At 44.5% G+C, this 22,997-nt stretch overlaps 1 protein-coding gene across 1 annotated transcript; it reads right to left on the reverse strand.

Annotated features, from left to right (window-relative positions):
• Positions 1-447: 447 nt before the first annotated feature.
• On the reverse strand, positions 448-18,960 carry LOC114685779 (zinc finger protein 583-like). Its single transcript, XM_028860403.2, is given in 6 exon segments — positions 448-2,060; positions 2,062-2,273; positions 4,992-5,087; positions 6,624-6,750; positions 16,768-16,843; positions 18,833-18,960. Coding segments are annotated over 5 exon segments (1,707 nt in total). The 5' UTR covers positions 16,777-16,843; positions 18,833-18,960; the 3' UTR covers positions 448-797.
• Between the last annotated feature and the right edge of the window lie 4,037 nt (positions 18,961-22,997).

Consider the following 22,997-nt stretch of genomic DNA (forward strand, 5'->3'; position numbering starts at 1 on the left):
AGCCAAGAATAACCTTGAACTTTTATGTCCATCTTATGTGGTACTGGGGATTGAATCTAGGATTGTGCATGTTAGGAAATCACTTTACAAACTGAGCTCAGTCCTCAGTCTCCAACTTCAGTATTTCTAATTAAAACCAAATAGTTATAATGTCCCAGGTCTGTGTTTTTGCTTCTTTATGATTAAAATGACCAACTCTTCTTTGTGTATATCATATTTTTATTGTAGATTAATATTATTTTACGCTAGGCACTCTGCTAAGAAATTTACATGCATTATTTACTTCTCCCAATAGTGTTTGAGGTAGAACCATTATTAGTCCCATAATATAGATAAGACTGAAGGTTACAAAGGACCAAATGCTCTGAAATTAGGGATGGAAAAAGGAAGAGCAAGGATTAGAGCCTAGATCTATTTTAATTCTGGATGGATGGAGAGAGAGAGAAGAGAGAGAGAGAGAGAGAGAGAGAGAGAGAGAGAGAGAGAGAGAGAGAGGATATTGACATGAAGGCTTTAGAAGGTAGTTTGAAACAAGGTGCTGGGGACAAGGTATCTTGTTAGGTTACTCTAAGGACTGTGTGCTTCTTCCCAACGAGTTTTTGGATGTCAGTAAGTAATCCTAATTAATGAAGGATAAATAATATGACCACAATGTGTTTTTCTAGGTTTGGCTGAAGTATAAAAACTGACAGAGGCATGGGTGAATACACTGGAAAGATATTTCAGTATTCCACATAAAACAGATTACCATGTAGAAGACAAGGATGATGAAACAGAAATCTTCTAATGGGTTAGATTTATGAGATCAAACCCATAGCTCTCGGCAACTGACTGGATGGAGAGGGCGATGGAGAGGAAAGGGACAAGAATGACTCCATAATATGTACTTTCTCGTGATGAGCAAGGTGTGCACGTTGCCTGAAGGACTTCCTGCAATCTTTACATTCGTAAGGTCTCTCTCCGGTATGAATTCTCTGGTGTAGAGTAAGGGATCCACTATAACTAAAGGCTTTCCCACAAATATTACATTCATAAGGTTTCTCTCCAGTATGAATTCTTTGATGTTGAGCAAGGCCTGCATTTTGGCTAAATGTTTTCCTACATTCCTTACACGTGTAGGGTTTCTCTCCAGTGTGACTTCTCTGATGTTGAGCAAGTGATGAACTGTTGCTGAAGGCCTTTCTACATTCAGCACACTCGTAAGGTTTCTCTCCAGTATGAACCCTCTGATGTTGATCGAGGTAAGCAATCTGGCTAAAAGCTTTTCTACATACTTTACATTCATAAGGTTTTTCTCCAGTATGGACTCTCTGATGTTGAGACAGGTGTGCATACTGGCTGAAAGACTTCCTGCATTCTTTACATTCATAGGGTCTCTCTCCAGTATGAATTCTTTGATGTACGATTAGGTATCCACGGTGACTAAAAGCTTTCCCACACACGTTACACATGTAAGGTTTCTCTCCTGTATGAATTCGCTGATGCTGAGCAAGAAATGAACCATTACTAAAGGCTTTTCCACATTCAATACATTCAAAAGGTCTCTCTCCGGTATGAATTCTTTGATGCTGAGTCAAGTGTGCAATCTGGCTGAAGGCTTTTTTACATTCTTTACACTGGTAAGGTTTCTCTCCAGTATGAACTCTTTGATGTTGAGCAAGATGTGCATTCTGGCTGAAGGCCTTCCTACATTCTTTACATTCATAAGGTTTCTCCCCCGTATGGATTCTCTTATGTTGAGCTAGGTTTGCACTCTGGCTGAAGGCTTTCCCACATTCAATACATGCATAGGGTTTCTCTCCAGTATGAATTCTCTGGTGGAGAGTAAGGGATGAACTCTGGTTAAAGACTTTTTCACATTCATTACATTTCAGAATTTTCTTCTCTACATGGACCTTCTTATGTTTCATTTCCATAGACTTTTTTCGGTAACTTCTCTTTTGTGGCTCACATTGATGTGTTCTTTCTTTGGTAGAAAAACTCTGTGGTATATCTAGTATTGCATCCTGATGGAATGTTTGCCAAGACGGATTACACCCATTACTTTGATCTTCAATAGATTTCTTTATGAATGATGAGCAATTGATTAGGATGCACCTCCTGACCTCCCAATCTGTTATTAAACCAGTCTTCACTTTCATGGTTTTCTTTCAAATTGGGACAGTCAAGGCTATAACTAAGATGGCTTCTTCCCATGGGTAGGACTTTGGCCGATTCGTCATAAATATCTTGCTTTGATGAAAATTCAATGCCTTTGAAGACATAATCCCAATCTAAAGGATACCAAGCAAATAGATATTTTAAAATTCATTCATTATAAGAAAAGAAAATGCTCAAACAGAGAAAGTAAAATACAAAAGAAATTAAAGGATTTAACATCTCTTAATGCAGCTTCACTACTAAATTAAGAAAGGTGATTAAGCTGGGCACAGTGGCACATACCTTTAATTTCAGTACTTGTAGGGCAGAGGCAGGTGGTTCTCTGTGAGGTCGAGGCCAGCCTGGTCTACATAGTGAGTTCCAGGACAGCTAGAGCTACTCTATGGTTAATTTTTGCATTCTAGGAAGGTGTTTCTGAAAACAATTTTCTTTGTAACAAGTTCTAACTAAATGTAATTTTTCAGTTGATTCCTGAAGCCACAATGTCTTCATGAAAACATAATTTTCTATCAAACTGCTTGTTTTTATTAATTTAGTACAGGTTTTAATTTGGCTTTTCCTTATTAGACCCAAATAAGATTACCTCTTTTAAAAACTACATTGATTAAATGTGTGCACATAAGCAAATGTTTTGACATTTGTGTGGAGGTCAGAGGACAGCTTGTGGGATCTGGTTCTCTCTTTCCACCACGTGTGTCCTGAGGATCAAATTCAGGTCATCAGGCTTGGAGGTAAGTGCCTTTATCCGATGAGACATCTCAGTGTCCCAACACTACCAAAAACAGAGTCTTAGAAACTGATAAATCTTGGCAAAAATTAGTAAATACATAGTGGGTCTTAGCAGAATTGACTACTGTATCCTACTTTATAATGATATAACTACATTCAACAATGATCCAGTGGGTAGTCATAGTATGTTCAGTAAGTCAGGCCTTTTCGTGATGAACTATCAGAATCTACAGGAGACAGATCAAATTTCATTTCAACAAATTTCAAAATACTGACTGAAATCAGACAGAGATGTTCTCTACCCTCAAAAGAATTAAATTTAAGAGACCTACTTATGTCTGGCATGTACTCACTATCAGAGTATTAAGGAACAGTTGTAATTCTAAAGTGCGTATAATTACACAATAAACAAACAAAGACAGTAACTTCTTGAGGGGCTACCTCAGGAATGACCAGCAGAAACCCAAAGGAAGTGGAAAAACACATGCTACGTGAGAAAATAATGAAGTAGATAGAATCAACAGAAAAAGTAAAGCCAAAATTAGGTTCCTTTATAAGGATCACTGATTAAGAAAACAAGAGGAGCCAGGCAGTGGTGGCGCTCGAGTTTAATCCCAGCACTCGGGAGGCAGAAGCAGGCAGATCTCTGAGTTCCAGGCCAGCCTGGGCTACAGAACAAGTTCCAGGACAGCCAGGGCTACACGGAGAAACCCTGTCTCAGAACAGCCCCTCCTCCAAAAAAAGATATAAAAACCCACTATCTGATCTTATTAAAAACCCACTATCCAGTCAAATACAATAAAACAATCTGACCAAAATGCAATGGAACAAGAAAATTATCTTTTAAACAACCCAAGTGAAAGAGAAATTAAAACTATAGGAAAGAATAGTAACAAAACCCATGAACTATCAGAATCTACAGGAGACAGGTGAAGATACACAAAGGGAACTTTGACAATCGATCACCCAATAAGAGAGAATGAGATTGGCACTGGCTGCTCTTGAAAAGGCCCAGATCCAGTTCCCAGCGCCCATATGGTCAGTTTAACTAGGTCTGCATCTGACGCCCTCTTCAGGCCTAGGCAGGTATTGCATGTGATGTACTATGCAGACAAAACACTTATACACGTTAAATAAAAATAAGTCTTACAAAAGGAGAATACCATGCCCTTTACAGCAGAAGGAGGAGATTGTCAGAGCAGCGGTTCTCAACCTTCCTGGTGCTGCAACCCTTTAACACAGTTCCTCATGCTGTGGGGACCCCTCAACCACAAAACTATTGTCATTGCTAATTTTGCTGTAATTTAACTGTAATTTTGCTACTGTTATGAACTGTAATGAATCTGTGTTTTCTGATGGTTTTGGTCTGTGGTGGGAATGGCTAATGGGAAGTCTCACTCTGAGAGGCGATCTGCCTGGAGCCCTCTGTCCATCAATAGCTCCTGGCTCCCAGGCTTCCCCTGTTGGTGTGAGCATCTGACTCGATGCTCCAATGTCCCTCTGCAGCTTGCTGTTTATTCTTCTACTGCTGCAGGCCATGTACCTAATAAACTCACTCACTCTAGACCAGCTCAGCATGATGGATCAGCCTCCGTATGGACCACATGCTTTAAAAGAAACTACTCCAGTGGTTAAGAACATGTATTGTTCTTGCAGTGGACCCGAGTTCAGTTCCCAGCACCCACATCAGGCAGCTTACAACTGCTTATAACTCCAGATTCAGGGGATGGCCCTAATCTTAGATACATGCACATATATGGACAAACACACATGTACATATAAATAAATAATAATAAAACATTTTAAAAAGAAAGAAAAGAAAAGAAACTACTCCAGTCGGGTGGCAGTGGCGCACACCTTTAATCCCAGCACTCCAGAGGCAGAGCCAGGCGGATCTCTGTGAGTTCAAGGCCAGCCTGGTCTACAGAGCGAGTTCCAGGACAGGCACCAAAACTACACAGAGAAGCCCTGTCTCGAAAACAATCAAAAAAGAAAAGAAAGAAAGAAAGAACTCCAGAAGCGCTAACGATGAGCTAGCCTTTTCCCAACATCTGAGCCTTTCCCGACAGGGGCACCCACCTCCCTAGTTTGGCTCCACTCACCAGGGCTTGCGTCTCTTGCTCCCTCCTTCTGCACCACCCAGGGGTCTTTTCCTTGTTCCAGTAATGAGATCACAGCTGGCTTGTAAACAGGAATCCCTGCTTCCAAGAAACAGAAGAGGAATTAGCCACTGTCGGGGATCAAATCCAGTCCCTTGCTCATCAGGAAGGTGAGGCGTTGCAGGTAGGAGATGGGGGAGATGAGAATATTCTTTAGAGGGAGTGACACAAAGGGACAGTCTAAAAAAGGCTACAAATTCTGTAAAATATTAATTATTTGAGGAGCATAAGAAAAGGTGGGGGGGGGGCAATTTTCTTTGAACTTTTAAAACTGGGTTTGCCAGGCTGTTTCCCCAAGGCAGTCCTCCCTCCCCAGCTGTGATGGCTATTCTTGGTTGTTAACTTGACTACATCTGGAATTACCTAAAACCCAAGTGGCTGGGTACACCTGTGAGGGATTTTTTTCCCCCTTAATTAGAGCATTTGAAGTGGGAAGATCCATTTTTAATCTGGATCTTTTGAGGTTGGATGATCCACCTTTAATCTGGGCCACACATTCTGCTGGCAGCCTATATAAAGGACATGGAAGAAGGAAGCTCTCGCTTTTTGCTCTCTCTCTCTCTCTCTCTCTCTCTCTCTCTCTCTCTCTCTCTCTCTCTCTCTCTCCATTGCTTCACTGACATTAGAGCCCGCTTCCTTGGAATTCTGGTGTATACTGAAGACCAGCTGAGACATCCAGCCTTGTGGACTGAACAACTAATGGATTCTTGGACCTTTTGTTGGACTAGCTGGACCATAGCCTGTAAGCCATTCTAATAAATCCCCTTTATATGTTATATAATATGTAATATATAATAATATGTGGTTTATATGTGTGGAAATGTATATATATATGAATGAGTATATAATATATACCTACATATATATATATAAACTCTATCAGTTCTGTTCCTCCAGAGAACCCTAACTAATACACCAGCGCTCTGGAACTGGAACTGCAGGCATGTGCCATTACATGATGGGCATAAGAAAGAGAAATTGGGCCAATCAAATAAACGGCTTAGTGGGAAAAGGGCTTGCTGGGAAGGCCTGATGATCTGAGTTCCATTCATGAAACCCCTGTAAAGGTGGAGGGAGAGAACTGACTCCACAGGTTGTCTTCTGGCCTCCACATGCACTCTGTGGCATGTGCACACAACTCCCCAACACACACACACACACACACACACACACACACACACACACACACAAAAATAATAATAATAATAATAAAATTTTAAAATTAAAGGGGCCAGTGAGGTGGCTCAATTGGGGAAAGGCGCTTACTGCCAAGCCTCCTGAGGAATGGCATTCTATCCCCAGGACCCACATGATGAAAGGGGAGAACCAACTGTCCTCTGATTTTCATACGTGTGCCATGGCATGAGCATGAACACACACACACACACACACACACACACACACACACACACACAGAGAGAGAGAGAGAGAGAGAGAGAGAGAGAGAGAGAGATGTAACTTTTAAAAATGTTTAATAAAAAGGGGAAATTTAGTAAAGCAACTCAGGCATCTCAGAGACACTTCACGGAACCCAGCCCCGTGTGTAGAGTTGGAATCCTGCAGAGACCTCCTTACCCAGCGACACCAGGCTCTTATAGTTCTCCAACGTCACCTTCCTGTACAAGTCTCTCTGAGCATCATTCAGCCATTCCCATTCCTCCTGAGTGAAATTTACAGACACATCCCCAAATGTCACCAAATCCTGAAATGACATAAACATACTCTGGTTCAAGTCCTCACATGGGCCTAGATTAAATAGTTAAAGCTGGACATGACACACTCCTCTAAACCCAGCACTCAGGAGGCAGATGTAAGGCGTTCCGAGTTCCAGGCCAGCTTGGGCTGCATAGTGAGCTCAAAGCTATAGTGTGAGACCCTGTCTCAAACAAACAAACAAACAACAACAAAACAATACAACACAACAGAAAAGAGTTAGCACTAAACTGTCTATACTTTGAGAAAAGGAATTATGGTTTTTTTGTTATTTTTTGTTTCTGAGACAGGGTCTTGTGTGTGGCTCAGGGCTGTCTAGAATTCACAACCCTGTGCCTCAGCTTCCCAAGTGCTAAGATTGTGTGTATCATTGTGTCTCTCTTTATCATTTTTCCCTCTCTCTCATAGATAGGGTAAAGCTACACAACTCAAGCCTGCCTTGAACTCTTGGTCCTTTTTGCCTTAGTCCCCCAAGTGCTGGACTTACAGGTATGGCCACTGTAAGCCCTTCAAGGCACAAGTGGCCAGGTCCCGCCCCCAGACCGCTCTAAAAGGCCACAACCTCACTTTCCAGCCCCTGGAGATGCAGGTGGCCAAGCTCTGCCCTACAGGGGAAAAAAAAAAAAAAGCCCAAGATCAGGCTAAAGAATCCCACCAATCCCTGAGCTTGCTCCAAGATCAGCCCACAAAATCCCATCAATCACAGGCCACCCTGCAAAGGTCCGCCCCCCACAAGAAACCCTTTATAAAGCCTGCCTCCTGCTCAGCTGCTGCTTCTGAGCAGAAGCGGCCACCCTCGTGTCTCTCCCGATAAATCTCTTGTGTGAGGTTTGTTGTGTGGTGTGACTTTGTGGTATTCTTTGGCTTCTAACTGCCAGGACACCTTTCCCTCAGAGCTGTAACACTTACGGCCACCACCGTACTTTCTAAAAAATGCATGTTAATAATCGTCATGCTTAGTTCTCTTATGGGAAGTCCCTAACTTCTGAGAAACTCTCTGTTGCTGGAGAAAAGACTCACCATACATGTATGGATCAGTAATGATAAAATCAACACAGTGTACAACAACAGGGGATACATACTAAATGCCAAAGAACTTCATTCGGAGAAAACAAAAGACACTGAGGCAGGAAAAAAAAAAAAAAGAGTGTTACTTAGTAAGTAATGGATCTGTATTACCTTAGAAACTTAAGAATTTATGAAAATTATGTATAGTTAATTAGGTGTATACAAACAAGGCAAAAGAAGAAATAAAGTTGTAAACAAAGAGCAGATGAAATAAAAGGAAAACAAGGAGAATGTTAGGTTTAAACAAACACTTCTGAGTAATAACATTAAGGGAAAATGTGCTAGTCAAAAGACTATCAGGCTTTATTTTCATATTCTCTTTATAACAAGAATACCTAAAATGTAATCTTTATTGACAATAATTACTTTCAAGAACTTATTTGTGTATTTTATTTACGTGTATGAGTGTTTTGCCTGCATGTATGTTTGTTCACTATGTGTGTGCCTGGTGCCCATGGAGACCAGAAAAGGGTATCAGATCCACTGGGATTACATCACAGTAATTACAGATGACTGTGGGTGCTGGGAACCAAACTCAAGTCCTTTGGAAGTACAGCCAGTGGTCTCAACACTCTCTCTCTCTCTCTCTCTCTCTCTCTCTCTCTCTCTCTCTCTCTCTCTGTCTAAGCTATGTTCCTCTAGACCACTGGTTCTCAACCTTCCTAATGCTGAGACCCTTTAATACAGTTCCTCATGTTCTGGTGACTCCCAACCATAAAATTATTTTTGTTGCTACTTCATAACTGTAACTTTGATACTATTATGAATCATAATATAAATACATGGTATGCAGGATATCTGATATATGACCCATGTGAAAGGGTTGTTCGACCCCCAAAGGGTTGCAACACATAGGTTGAGAACCACTGCTCTAAAGAACCCTGACTAATGCATTCTCTAAAAGAGAGATTTAGCATACCATGACTTGAGAGGGGGAAAGGTCACCTTATGAATAAGCCACCTACCTCATAAATATTCATAAAAACTACTTATGAATCTAGACAGAACTCATTGTGCTGGTACTGCCTCTGGGAGCAGCAATTTCTCTGTATATATCACATACTTCAATTTTCTTTGCTAAATAAACTTCCACTTAAACTGCCTGTGTCTCCTGTCTGAATTCTTTGTTACTCCTATAATTAATATTTTCCTTTCATCATTCCTCAGCATATAAGTATAATCAGCACATCTACTGATTGTAGTGTGTGAGAATGTTTGATTTTTAAAAACTGCTATTTGTGATGGTTGGTGTAGCCAACTTGACAGACTCTAGATGTAAGTGTTATAGGTTTTTTTTTTTTTTTTGGTTTTTTGAGACAGCGTTTCTCTGTGTAGCTTTGCGCCTTTCCTGGATCTCGCTCTGTAGACCAGGCTGGCCTTGAACTCACAAAGATCTGCCTGGCTCTGCCTCCTGAGTGCTGGGATTAAAGGTGAGTACCACTGTTGCACAACTTTTTGGTTTTTTTGAGACAAGGTTTCTCTGTGTAGCCCTGGCTGTCCGGGAACTGGCTCTGTAGACCAGGCTGCACCACCACTGCCTGGCCTCACTGGGTGTCTTAACTGTCTTTTCTGGTGCTGTGATAAAAATACCCTGACCAGGGCTGGAGAGACAGCTCAGTTCAGTTCAGTTCCCAGCATGGGATATTCACAACATGGTGGCTCATGACTGTCTGTAACTCCAGTTCCAGGGGATTTGACCCCTCCTCTAACCTCTCTGGGTACCAGGCATGCACATGGTACATAGGCATATGGGCAGGTAAAACATTCATTCACACAAAATAAATACATCTAAAGAGAGAAAAGAAAAGAAAGCACCCTGACTTTAAATAACTTAGAGGAAAAGGATTTATTTTAGCTCACAGTTCCAGGTTACAGTCCACCATCATGGAGGAAGTAACAGTGGCAGGAACTTGAGACACCTAGTCACACTGCATCTATAGTAAAGACGTGGTGATAGCTGGGTGGTGGCAGCACACAACTTTAATACCAGCACTCAAGAGGCAGAGACAGGCAGATCTTTGAGTTCAAGGCCAGCCTGGTCTACAGCGAGTTGCAGCACCACCAGGACTACACAGAGAAACCCTGTCTTGAAAACAAACAAACAAACAAAAGAAAACAGAAATGCCCCGCCCCCCATAGGTTCATATATTTGAATCTTAGTCATTAGGGAGTAGCACTACTTGAGAAGGATTAGGAGGTGTGGCCTTGTCAGAGGAAGTGTGTCACTGGAGGAGGATTTTGAGTTTTCAAAAGCCCAAGCCAGGACCAGTGACTCTCTTCTCAATTTCTCCAGCACCATGTCTGCCTGTGTGCCGCCATGCTCTCAGCCATGATGATAATGGACTATACTTCTGAAACTATAAGCCAGCCCACAATGAAATGCTTTCTCTTATAAAAATTGCCATGGTTATGATGTCTCTTCACAGCAACAGAACAGTGACTAAGACACTTAAGGATGCTCAGACTCCTCCCTCTACTTATATAGTCCAAGATCATCTTCAGGGAATAAATACTGCTTCCCATAGTGGATATGTCTTTCTACATCAGCTAACATAAGATAAGCCCAACTCCCAGATGATTCTGACAGTTAACACTTAACCATCTGTGGTGGTTTGAATGAGAATTCCCTCCATAGGTTCTTATGTTTGAATGCTTGGCCTCCAGTTATAGGAACTGCTTGGAAAGGATTAGGAGGTGTGGCCCTGTTGGATGAGGTATGTCACTAGGCCTGGGCCTTTAAGGTTTCAAAAGTCTACACTAGGCCCAATCTCTCTTTCTGTCTGTTGCCTGTAGATCAGGATGTAAAGCTCTCCACTACTGTGCTAGTGCCATGCCTGTCTCCTTCCACCATGATAATCATGGACTAACCCTCTAAGACTGCAAGCAAGGCCCCAGTTAAATGCCCTCCCTTATAAGATTTACCGTGGTCATGGTGTCTCTCCACAGCAACAGAACACTAAGACAGTCATGGTGTCTCTCCACAGCAACAGAACACTGACTGAGACAGTCACGGTGTCTCTCCACAGCAACAGAACACTGAGACAGTCACAGTGTCTCTCCACAGCAACAGAACACTGACTGAGACAGTTATGGTGTCTTTCCACAGCAACAGAACACTGAGACAGTCATGGTGTCTCTACACAGCAACAGAACACTAAGACAGTCACGGTGTCTCTCCACAGCGACAGAACACTGAGACAGTCACAGTGTCTCTACACAACAACAGAACACTAACTAGGACAGTCACGGTGTCTCTACACAGCAACAGAACACTGACTGAACAGTCATGGTATCTCTCCACAGTGACAGAACACTGAGACAGTCACAGTGTCTCTACACAGCAACAGAACACTAAGACAGTCATGGTGTCTCTCCACAGTGACAGAACACTGACTGAGACAGTCATGGTGTCTCTACACAGCGACAGAACACTGACTGAGACAGTCAGTGTTCTCTCCACAGCAACAGAAGACAGACTGAGACAGTCACATGGTGTCTCTACACAGCACAGAACATGAACATACTAAGCAACAGACTACAGTCAGTGTCTCTCCACAGCAACAGAACACTGAGACAGTCATGGTGTCTCTCCACAGCAACAGAACACTGAACAGTCACGGTGTCTCTCCACAGCAACAGAACACTGAGACAGTCATGGTGTCTCTCCACAGCAACAGAACACTGAACATCTGAGCTCTCCACAGTAACAGCATGTGTCTCTCCACAGCAACAGAACACTGACTGAACAAGTAACACTGAGTGTCTCTACACAGCAACAGAACACTGACTGAGACAGTCACGGTGTCTCTCCACAGCAGAACAGAACACTAAGACAGTCATGGTGTCTCTCCACAGCAACAGAACACTGACTGAACAGTCATGGTGTCTCTCCACAGCACAGACACTGACTGGGACAGTCACTGGTGTCTCTCACAGCAACAGAACACTGACTGACAGTCATGGTGTCTCTCCACAGCACAGAAACTGACTGAGACAGTCATGGTGTCTCTACACAGCAACAGAACACTGAGACAGTCATGGTGTCTCTCCACAGCAACAGAACATACTGAACAGTCAGGTGTCTCTCCACAGCAACAGAACACTGACTGAACAGTCATGGTGTCTCTCCACAGCAACGAACACTGAACATCACGGTGTCTCTCACAGCAACAGAACTACTAGACGTCACGGTGTCTCTCCACAGCAAACAGAACACTGACTGAACAGTCATGGTGTCTCTCCACAGCAACAGAACAACTGAGACAGTCATGGTGTCTCTCCACAGCAACAGAACACTGAGACAGTCATGGTGTCTCTCCACAGTAACAGAACACTGAGACAGTCAGTGTCTCTACACAGCAACAGAACACTAGAGACAGTCATGGTGTCTCTCCACAGCAACAGAACACTGACTGAACAGTCATGGTGTCTCTCCACAGCAACAGAACACTAGCACTGGAACAGAACACTGAACAGTCATGGTGTCTCTCCACAGCAACAGAACACTGAGACAGTCATGGTGTCTCTCCACAGTCACAGAACACTGAGACAGTCAGTGTCTCTACACAGCAACAGAACACTGACTGAGACAGTCATGGTGTCTCTCCACAGCAACAGAACACTGACTGAGACAGTCATGGTGTCTCTCCACATAGACACAAAACTGAACAGTCACGGTGTCTCTCCACAGCAACAGAACACTGACTGAGACAGTCATGGTGTCTCTACATAGTAACAGAACACTGAGACAGTCATGGTGTCTCTCACCACAGCTAACAAGAACAACATGAACTGAGACAGTCATGGTGTCTCTACACAGCAACAGAACACTGAGACAGTCACGGTGTCTCTACACAGCAACAGAACATGACTGAGACAGTCACAGTGTCTCTCCACAGCAACAGAACACTAAGACAGTCATGGTGTCTCTCACAGAACAGAACACTGAGAAAGTCACGGTGTCTCTACACAGCAACAGAACACTGACTGAGACAGTCACAGTGTCTCTACACAGCAACAGAACACTAAGACAGTCATGGTGTCTCTCACACAGCAACAGAACATGAAGACAGTCACAGTGTCTCTACAGCAACAGAAAGAACACTAAGACAGTCATTGGTGTCTCTCCAAGCAAACAGAACACTGACTGAGACAGTCACGGTGTCTCTCACACAGCAACAGAACACTGAAGACAGTCCCACTGGTGTCTCTCCACAGCAAACCAGAACACTGAGAGACAGTCATGGTGTCTCTCCACAGCAACAGAACCTGATGAACAGTCACTGGTGTCATCTCCACAGCAACAATGAAGACACTGAGACAGTCACGGTGTCTCTCCACAGCAACAGCACACTAGACCATGGTGTCTCTCCACAGCAACAGAACACTGACTGAGACAGTCACGGTGTCTCTCCACAGCAACAGCACACTGAGACCGTCATGGTGTCTCTCCACAGCAATACAACAGTAACTAAACACCATCACAACTGGAAATGAACCCCTGGGCAAGCCTGTGGGAGAAGACTGCTCACTATAGGTGACGCCCTTCCCTGACTGGGACCTGAGTCTGTAAATGGAGCAAAGGAGACAAGCAGCATGCCTTCCTTGTTTTCTGCCTCCTGATGGTACACGTGATGAGACCAGCTGCTTCAAGCTCCCACACCTCGACTTCCACATTGTGATGGACCAGACCATGAACTGTGAACCAGAATAACCTCCTCCTTTAAAATTTGCAGTTGTCAAAGTATTTTACCATAGCAACGGGAAGAGAAACTATGGTACCAGTTAAGGTGCTGACTTCAGTCTCAGTCATTAAATCACTAAATGGGAGCTGGAGAGATGGCTCAGTGGTTAAGGGTGCTTGGTGTTCTCACAGCCAGTTTCCGGCACCCCATGGTGGCTCACAACTGTCTGCAACTGCACTTCTAGGAGATGGGATGCCCTCTTCTGGCCTCTTCCTGCCCCAGGCACACACGTGTTACACATAAAGACACGGAGACAAACACAAATACATATACAATAATTTAAAAAAAAAAATTAAATGAATTTTGTCTTGGGATTAGGACAGAATTTTTAACATTTTATAAAAAAAAGACCCTAAACAGACTTCAGCCATTTTGTACTATATATTTAAACAAAGCAAGGATTCTCAGTGTTGCCCAATTATAAAATAAAAATATTGATTAACTCAGTTTAATGTTCTGCAGAATCAAATATTCAGTCAAGATTTAGTCATTTATGTAAAAATAAACAAGTACACTAATTTCATTAGTGTGTAAATTTACTTTCATCTTTAACAAATGGCAAAATCACATATTACCAATCAATAGTTTTAAAATAATTCTTAATGATCCATTACTAATGTTTGATTTAATTATCTTAGGCACCTATAGGCCAGGGTTGTTTAGGAACTTCTCAGGCATGGGCCAGCAAGCCGAGTCCCTGTGGTGAAGGTGTTTGCTGCCGAGCCTGACCACCTGGGTTCCTTGCTCAGGACCCACATGTCGGCATGAGAGAACCGACTCCCAAAACTGTCCTCTAACCACACTCACGGAGTAGCCCATGCACACATACATAAACATACGTTTTCTTTGAGGCAGGGTTTCTCTGGGTAGCCCTGGCTGATCCTGGAACTCATTATGTAGCCCAGGCTGGCCTCAAACTCATAGCTCCACCAGCTTCTGCCTCCCGAGTCCCAGGATTAAAGGTGTGTGCCACCACTGATATATAAGTTTTGAAATTCTAGTTTAGGGGCTGGAGAGGTGGATCAGTGGTTAAGAGCACTGGCTGGTCTTCCAGAGGGTGGTCAGAGGTTAAGAGCACTGCTGTTCTTCCAGAGGTCCTGAGTTCAAGTCCGGCAACCACATGGTGGCTCACAACTATAATGGGACCTGACGCCCTCCTCTGGCCTGCAGGCATACATGCAGACAGACCACTCATACTGAAAAATAAAAAGAAAAAAGTACTTTAAAAAATTTAAAAATTTCTCAGACAAAACAGGATCAAGGATGGAAAAAAAAATTAATTCTACTTTAGATGATTTCACTCTGGCTTACTTTTCTCTTTACAGCTATTCTCTATATTTTATCTAGCAATGTGTATGATTTTCATATTTTAACCTATAGAATCCCTAAGTGTAAGGAAAAAGATTTTTCCTAAATAAACAATCCATCCTTTTCCTGCAGGTGATACACACCGCACATGTTTAGTAACTGGGGGAATAAATTCCATTCTTATACAATTTGCATATGTGCCTTTGTTTCTGGGTATTATATGCACATCTTTAAATGTGTTTCCTTTGGCTCTGTTTCACACTATTTACTCTTTCGGTTATTGTGGAAAATATTTTTGTGATGTTTTAAAAACACAGGTTCAATGGACTGGAGATGCTCAGTGGGTAAGAGCACCACTTGCTCTTGCAGAGGACATGGGTTCCGTTCCCAGCACCCACATGGCCCCTCACAACCATTGTAACTCCAGTTCCAGGGGATCCGATGCCTCTTCTGGCCTCCTCTGGCACTGCATACATGTATTGCACAGACATACATGCAAGCAAACGCCCATACCCATTAGATAAAAATGACAAATAGTTAAGAATACAGACTCAGCTGCTCCCTGTCTGCCTTCCCCACACCCCCAAACAAATGTCTCTCTAGCCAGTGGTGGTGGCACACACCCATAATCCCAGCGCTTTAGCGGTGTACGCAGGAGGGCTGGGAGTTCAAGATCATAGCTGTAGAGTGAGTTGAGGGCCAGCTTAGGCTACATGAGGCACTGTCTCAATTTATTTTCCATAACAATTTCACTCATTAATTAACTGAATTACCTAGTATATCAAAGCTGTAGGCTGCTGCTAACTCAGAATATTCCTAAAAGAAGGCTTGACTGTTCTCATAAAAATCTTCCTCTTCGCCGGGCGTTGGTGGCGCACGCCTTTAATCCCAGCACTCCAGAGGCAGAGCCAGGCGGATCTCTGTGAGTTCGAGGCCAGCCTGGGCTACCAAGTGAGCTCCAGGAAAGGCGCAAAGCTACACAGAGAAACCCTGTCTCGAAAAACCAAAAAAAAAAAAAAAAATCTTCCTCTTCTAAGCTCGCAAGTACTTAGACAAACCCTGCCTTAGCTGAGCCACACATTATTTAATGATCAAGATTTGATACATGGGATTACTCAAAATCATCTTGAACATGAGTTTTTGCCAAATGTCCTAACTCTGAGCACCCCAAAGCCCTCCTACTTCCTTTCAGACCCGAGATGGTGGAGAAAAACTCATCACTGCCGGTCAGAACTGAACACGCCTCCACCCCCAATACTCACAAAGAGACTCCACAAATATCCCACTCTGGTGGTTGGAAAGAAAATGGCCCCAAAGCGAGTGGCACTATTAAGAGGTGTGGCTTTGTTGGAGGAGGTGTGGCCTTGTTGGAGGAAGTGTGTCACTGTGGGGGTGGGCTTTGAGGTCTCTTCTGCTCAAGCTTCCTTCAGAATAATACTCAGTCCTCTTCCTGTTGCCTACAAGAAGTAGAACTCTCAGCTCCCTCTCCAGCACCATGTCAGCCTGCACGCCACCATGTTCCACCATAATGAAAATGGACTGAACCCCTGAACTGAAAGCCAGCCCCAATTAAATGTTTTCCTTTGTAAGTGTTGCCGTGGTCACGGTGTCTCTACACAGCAATAGAAAGCCTGCTAAGACACTACCCAAGAGAGTATTTTTTCCTCATTAGATTCATAAGAGCACTGCATGAGTCCTTGAAGCAAATGTTGGCTGGGAATGAGGGATACTCTTAGGCTTTGGGGAACCCTCTTTTGTGTTGCAATGGAGAAGAAGACCAAGTCATTGGATAGAAGAGATTTTGTCAGGCTGCTGAATTTCAGGAATTAAAGTTAACCTGGCTGAAAAATAAGGTGGCATTTCAGGGAACAAGAAATGCTTCTTACCTGGGACATGGCGTTAAAACTTCAAGACTATATGACTGTGTTTCTGGGAGGGGGGCGATGTCCTGAGAGAGCACAGCTGGATAGAAAAAAGAAACCATGAGTTCCAGGTATGCCCTGCAGCCCCAGCATCACTGGCCTTACAAGCCTCCCAGTCCTTTGGTTTTTCCTGCTCCCATCACAGTCGTACATTTGAGGTGTCATTAAACTTACAATTATTTTCCCCTATGTACTTTATAGCTCCGGAACTCAACATTTTTCTTATGTCTAAGTTATCTCTTTCACTTACAATTGTAAACAATAAGAGCAAATACAGAGTGGCATTATCAAGTAAGAATCTTCCACCCTTTTACACACGAAGGTTTTTCATTATTGAAGATACCCAAGCCCATCGTTGAGCAAATAACTGAGCCAAACTGGAAACTTGATTTGAATTTATAGTGTACAGATGATGGTGTTAATGGGAAGTATGTCCCTACCCTTTCTACAAGGATGAGAAATAGGCTACCAAATGAAGCTGCTTTACACAGTGGGCGCCTGAGGGACCATGTGATCTAGAAGACACTGCTAATGAACGGAAAACAACTTCCTCAAAAAGAGAAGAGAGGGGAAGTGTAGTCAGTCACTGTTTTAATTGTGAATTCTTTTTTTTTTTTAAATTAAACTTCACTGCCTTAAAGAATAATGAATCACTTAAGAGTGCTGGAGAAGCAGCTTGGTGGTTAAGAGCCCTGGCTGCTTTTCCAGAGGACCGGGGTTCAATTCCCAGCACCACATGGCAGCTCACAACTGAATGTAACTCCAGTTCCAGTGGATCTAACTAACTCCCTCACACAGACACACATGCAGGCCAGACACAATGCACATAAAGTAAAAATAAATTCTCTTTAAAAATCTTAAAGAAATAAATCATTTAAGCACTATAACTCTGTGCCAAGAAGCCCTCTATCTATATATTAGATCCTATATATTAGTCCTATATCTATATAGCTATATGTTAGAATGCTTTCATTTGAACCCTCAGTACACCACATCTATTCACACAATCACACAGTATCACAGCCTTCCTCATGCCCCATCTCAGACCGTCACACATTCTCCAGCACCGTCTGCCTCGAACGGTTACACTGTGTCAGACTCGATGACACAGCCTTGTATATACTGTCACTCAGGCCCACACACTGTCACAGGCTCCATGACACCTGATCGTAAATGCTCCACTGGAATAGTATCACACAGTCCCAAACACAGCCTCACTCCACAGGTCTGCGCAGTCAAATGTGGGTCTCACAGTCTGTCACGGTGTCACCACACGGTGCCACCACATCACAAGGCACCGACCCGAGACGCTGTCTCATACAGTCCCGGTCAGTCTTGCACACATCCTCAAAGCCTCTTGTGGCCTCGTTATTTGCACATTTTCTTTCACGCACTGTCCCAGGCCCTCTTAGACAGGGTGGTATAGTCCTTACCGCCACGCACAGTGTCACGGCCTCTCACACTCTCAAAAGAGTATTCCGTCCCAGGCCCCCTCCACAAAGTGGCTCGGGCTCAACCCTGTCACGTGGGTCTCCAAACACACGACCCCCCCCCCCCCGAGCTGTCACATGCTGTCACTCACAATGTCACAGCCCCAGGCTCGCGCACAGTCCCCAGTCACGGGTCCCCTCATAGGTGGTGGCGGGGGTCTCACTGTCACGTGGGTCTCCAAACACACGACCCCCGAGCTGTCACTCACAATGTCCCCAGGCACGGGTCCCCTCGTGCACACTGGCGTGGTCGCCTACACCCCCCCCCCCCCCCGTCAGTCTCACACAACGCGCAGGTTCAGTCACAGGTTCTTCCGAGGAAGCGGGGCAGCCGCCCTGTCACTCGGGTGTCGCCCCCCACCCCTATCCCCCACACCCCCATCCCAGCGCCATCACACACCGGCACCAGCCCTTCTTCCCGGGCTCCGAGCCCTGCCCAGGCTCCCAGTCCCGGGCCCCCGCGAACACGGCGGCGCGCTCTCGCACCGTCCCGCGGGCCCCGCCACACGCGCTCTCCCACCCGGCAGCCCGCTCCTCACCGGGCTCCTCCTCGCTCGCTCGGCGCCGGGACGGCTCGGGCCGGGCCCGGGGCTCGATCTCGCGGAGCTAGCTCCCGGGGCGCACAAAGGCGCGGCGGCAGAGCGGGCCCCCGCCGCGCAGAGGCCTCTGGGAGGTGGAGTCCAGCGCTGGACCGGCGCGGCGCAGGGCATGCTGGGAGCGCCAGAGTCTCCCGCAGGTTCCCTTGGGGTTTTCAGGAGCCGGACGCACTCCGGCTGCGCAGGCGCAGCGAGCGGGCTCGGCCCAGAGCCGGCGGCTGTGCCCGCTAGCAAGAGGAAGGAGACTCTGTCTCAATAACAACAAAGATTTGGAACTCAGCCTGGGCGGTAGAAAAGGAATGGTCTAGAGCAGCGGTTCTCCACCTTCCTCGTGCTGTGGTGACCCCACACCATAAAATTATTATTATTTTTTTCTTCTTTTTTTGGTTTTTCGAGACAGGGTTTCTCTGTGTAGTTTCCTGGATCTTGCTCTGTAGCCCAGGCTGGCCTCGAACTCACAGAGATTCGCCTGCCTCTGCCTCCCGAGTGCTGGGATTAAAGGCGTGCGCCACCACCACCCGGCTCCATAAAATTACTTTTGTTGCTACTTCACAGCTGTAACTTTGCTCCTGTGGTGAATCGTAATATGTGTTTTCGTAATCTGTGTTTTCCGATGGTCTTAGGGAACCCTGTGAAGGGGTAGGTGGGCCCGCAAGGGTGTCGTGACCCACATGTTGAGAACCACTGTTATTAGACAGGGTGGAATCACGACTGAGACTGTGGAACCCACGAAACTGGAACCTTCCTGGGAATCTCTGCTGGGAGAAGGAAAAGCCTGAAGTCTGGTACCAGTCAGCCAAAGGACTTTTCTGCTCAGCACAGTTCTTGTTCTCTATGAGAGACCCCCATCCCAGTTCCCCCTAAGGCCCAGAGAACTGAGGAAAGGGACATCTTAAAATAGCCAGAACCAAGTCAGTTCCCCATTCCCAGACAGGGTGAAGTCAGAAGTTTTAAAAGTACAAAATCAGACTGTCTGGTGGTAGCTAACCACGAGACGCCCCCCTCCTCTGAGATAATATGACCAAATTTTGGAGATGGGCTGTAAAACTCCTGACAGAGCAAAAAATAAGATAAAAGTCCAAACTCAGGAAAACTGGACCAATCAAGGGTGGACCCATACTAACCCCCTCCTCTCTGAAGAATTTTGTGGTTTTTGCCTTCAAAAGCTAATCTCCCCAAGAAAGAGGAACTCTCCTCTCTGCTTTGCTGCACCGGGCACTGCGGACGGGGGTTCCTTGCTAGCTCGTATTGCGCCAAGAAGTAAACCTTGCTATTGCATTCTGGATATATCTGGTCTCCTGGTGGTCTCTTTGGGGGTCCTTATCTGGGCATAACACTCTACTTACACCTAAAGCTTTTGTCGGGATTCTGAAAATGGATTTAGGACAGGGGGTGTGGGGTGTCACTGGATTTCTTTTTCCTCTTTCCAACATGGCATTATTATTATTATTATTATTATTATTATTATTATTATTGTTTTGGTTTTGGTTTTTCAAGACAGGGTTTCTCTGTAGCTTTGGAGCCTGTCCTGGAACTCGCTCTGTAGACCAGGCTGGCCTCAAACTCATAGAGATCTGTCTGTGCCACCACCACTGCCGGGCACGGCCACGTTTAATAAATCCCCTTTCTCTACATGTCACTATATATTTTTTTAATTGGCTTATTGAGGAAGGTGAGCACAGACAGGGCTTCCAAGGCCAGATTTTTCCACACACACACACACACACACACACACACACACACACACACACAGGTCTTGACTCAAAAAAACAAAACGTTCAACAAGATTGTTAGGTTATATGCGTTAACCCCCAAGATGGGAGGAGAAAAGCCACCAACCCAGATCATTATGGTCAAATGAATGAAAGCAAGCTTTTTTATTTGTGTGCAGGGACTGCCTCCCACTAAGGCCCAGCTCAAGAGGTCTGCTCTGGATGTGAGGGAAACAAGGCTTTTATTCAAGAGCAGGGGTTTTCCAAATGGGGGAAAGACAGGTAAAATGAGGGGGCGGGGTTGCCACAGGAGCCGAATATAAGCATAACAAGTTAGTCCCTCCTGAAACAAAGACACGGTTAGGAAGCAGGCATAACAGTAGGTAGTCAGAACAAGGTAGTTGTTGTGCCCAGGTCGCAAGTCCCCCAAGCAAGACCACCACAGAGCCAATATCCGATGCTAGCACACAGAGGTTAATAACAAAACAAGCAAGGTTGGTCCCTGTCCAACATCCGACACAGGGACACAGCGGGTGGAGGAGAACGGCCCCAGCACTCACTTGAAGGGGTTTGTATAGGAAGGGTTTACAGACAGCTTGAGATTGGACGAGGAGGCTAGGGGTGACGTAGTTCTTTGAAGTTACTGCCTGAACTACAAGCATGAGGTTACTGATGGCTAACAGGATTCAGGGTATCTACAGAGACATAAGTTTTTAGTCCCTATGTCCTGCTTTTGCTGAACCCAGGATACATACATTCAGATTTATTGTTCCAGTCCTACTCTCCTCTAAGGTCAACTTCTGGTCAGTTGAGTCAGTTGAGTCCATTACTCCCCATGTCTTTTTTTGCCAAGTCCACGATACATAGATTTATTGTCCCAGCCTTAAGTTCAACTTCTGGTCACTTCTAAAACTGCTGGTCAGCAAATACCTTTGGAGGAGGGGAGGGGGAAGCGTCTCTCAAGATGGCTACTGATTTTTCCCTTTGGGTAGTCATAGGTGGTCACAAAACCTTTCAAAACAAAGGTAGGTTTGCAAGATGATTATAAACAACTTTTGAAACAAAGACACAATTGCCATTCCTGCAACAGGCGGCACAGACGCATTTGTAGTTAGTGTTACAGGTGAAGCATGGCCCAGTCCTTGAGAAAGAGAGGTTTAACCATCAATGAACCTAGTTTGTCTTTACTATAAGATGGCTTTTAACCCTAAGATGGAGGAGGCTGGTTCTTTATACCCTCTTATATATATTCAACTTTTCTCTGAAAGTATTTTACTATGTTTTTGTTTGCTTTTTTTTTTTTTTTTTTTTTTTTTGAGATAGGGTTTCTCTGTGTGTATCCCTGGCTGTCCTGGAACTCGCTCTGTAGACCAGGCTGGCCTTGAACTCACAGAGATTCGCCTGCCTCTGCCTCCCAAGTGCTGGGAGTAAAGGTGTGTGCCACCACTGCCCGGCTACTAACTCTTATCTCTAGTGAGAACTACCCCTGATACCTCATTCATGTCTTTTTCTTTGGAATTTTGTCATACTTCAATGTATGGAACAATTTAATCATTCCATCAAAATTATTAATGGCAGGCATTACATGAGGGGAAGTTTGATCTTGAGGGAAAATGCAATGATTTTTAAGTGAAAATCGTAGTAAAATACACAGGAACAATATGTCTAAACAGAAGAAAATACTCAACTAGGAAACGGTACACCTATTTAAAACAGTGTAACTTTTATTTATTTTTGAGAGTTGTTTTTACTTTGAAGCCAGAGAAATACTTCGGTGGTTAAAGCACTCTCTGCTCTTCCAGAGGACCTGGGTTTGGTTCCCAGCACCCACAGGGTGGTGCAGGACTGCCTGTAGCTCCAGTTCCAGGGATCTGTGCACTCTTCCAGATCTCTGTTGGCACTGCATGCATGGAGTGCACATACATACACCCAGGCTCGCACACATAAAATAAAATATTGTCTTAATCAATGCTCTGTTGGCCAGGCGGTGGTGGCACACGCCTTTTATCCCAGCACTCAGGAGGCAGAACCAGGCGGATCTCTGTGAGTTCGAGGGCAGCCTGGTCTACAGAGCGAGTTCCAGGACAGTCTCCAAAGCTACACAGAGAAACCTTGTCTCAAAATAAATAAATAAATAAATAAATAAATAAATAAATAAATAAATAAATAAAATAAAATAAAATAAAAAAGAAGAGAAAGTAGGAAGTACTCTTGAATGCATTGGCACCGGAGACCACTGTTGCCAGAGTCTTCCTGCCTTGCCCACAGTCAGGACAAATCCTTGTCACCCGCCAGTCCCACAACCGCTCAGACCCAACCAAGCAAACACAGAGACTTATATTGCATACAAACTGTATGGCCGTGGCAGGCTTCTTGCTAACTTTTCTTATATCTTA

The sequence above is a fragment of the Peromyscus leucopus genome, chromosome 1, assembly GCF_004664715.2.
Source record: "Peromyscus leucopus breed LL Stock chromosome 1, UCI_PerLeu_2.1, whole genome shotgun sequence".
Classification (NCBI taxonomy): Eukaryota; Metazoa; Chordata; class Mammalia; order Rodentia; family Cricetidae; genus Peromyscus; species Peromyscus leucopus.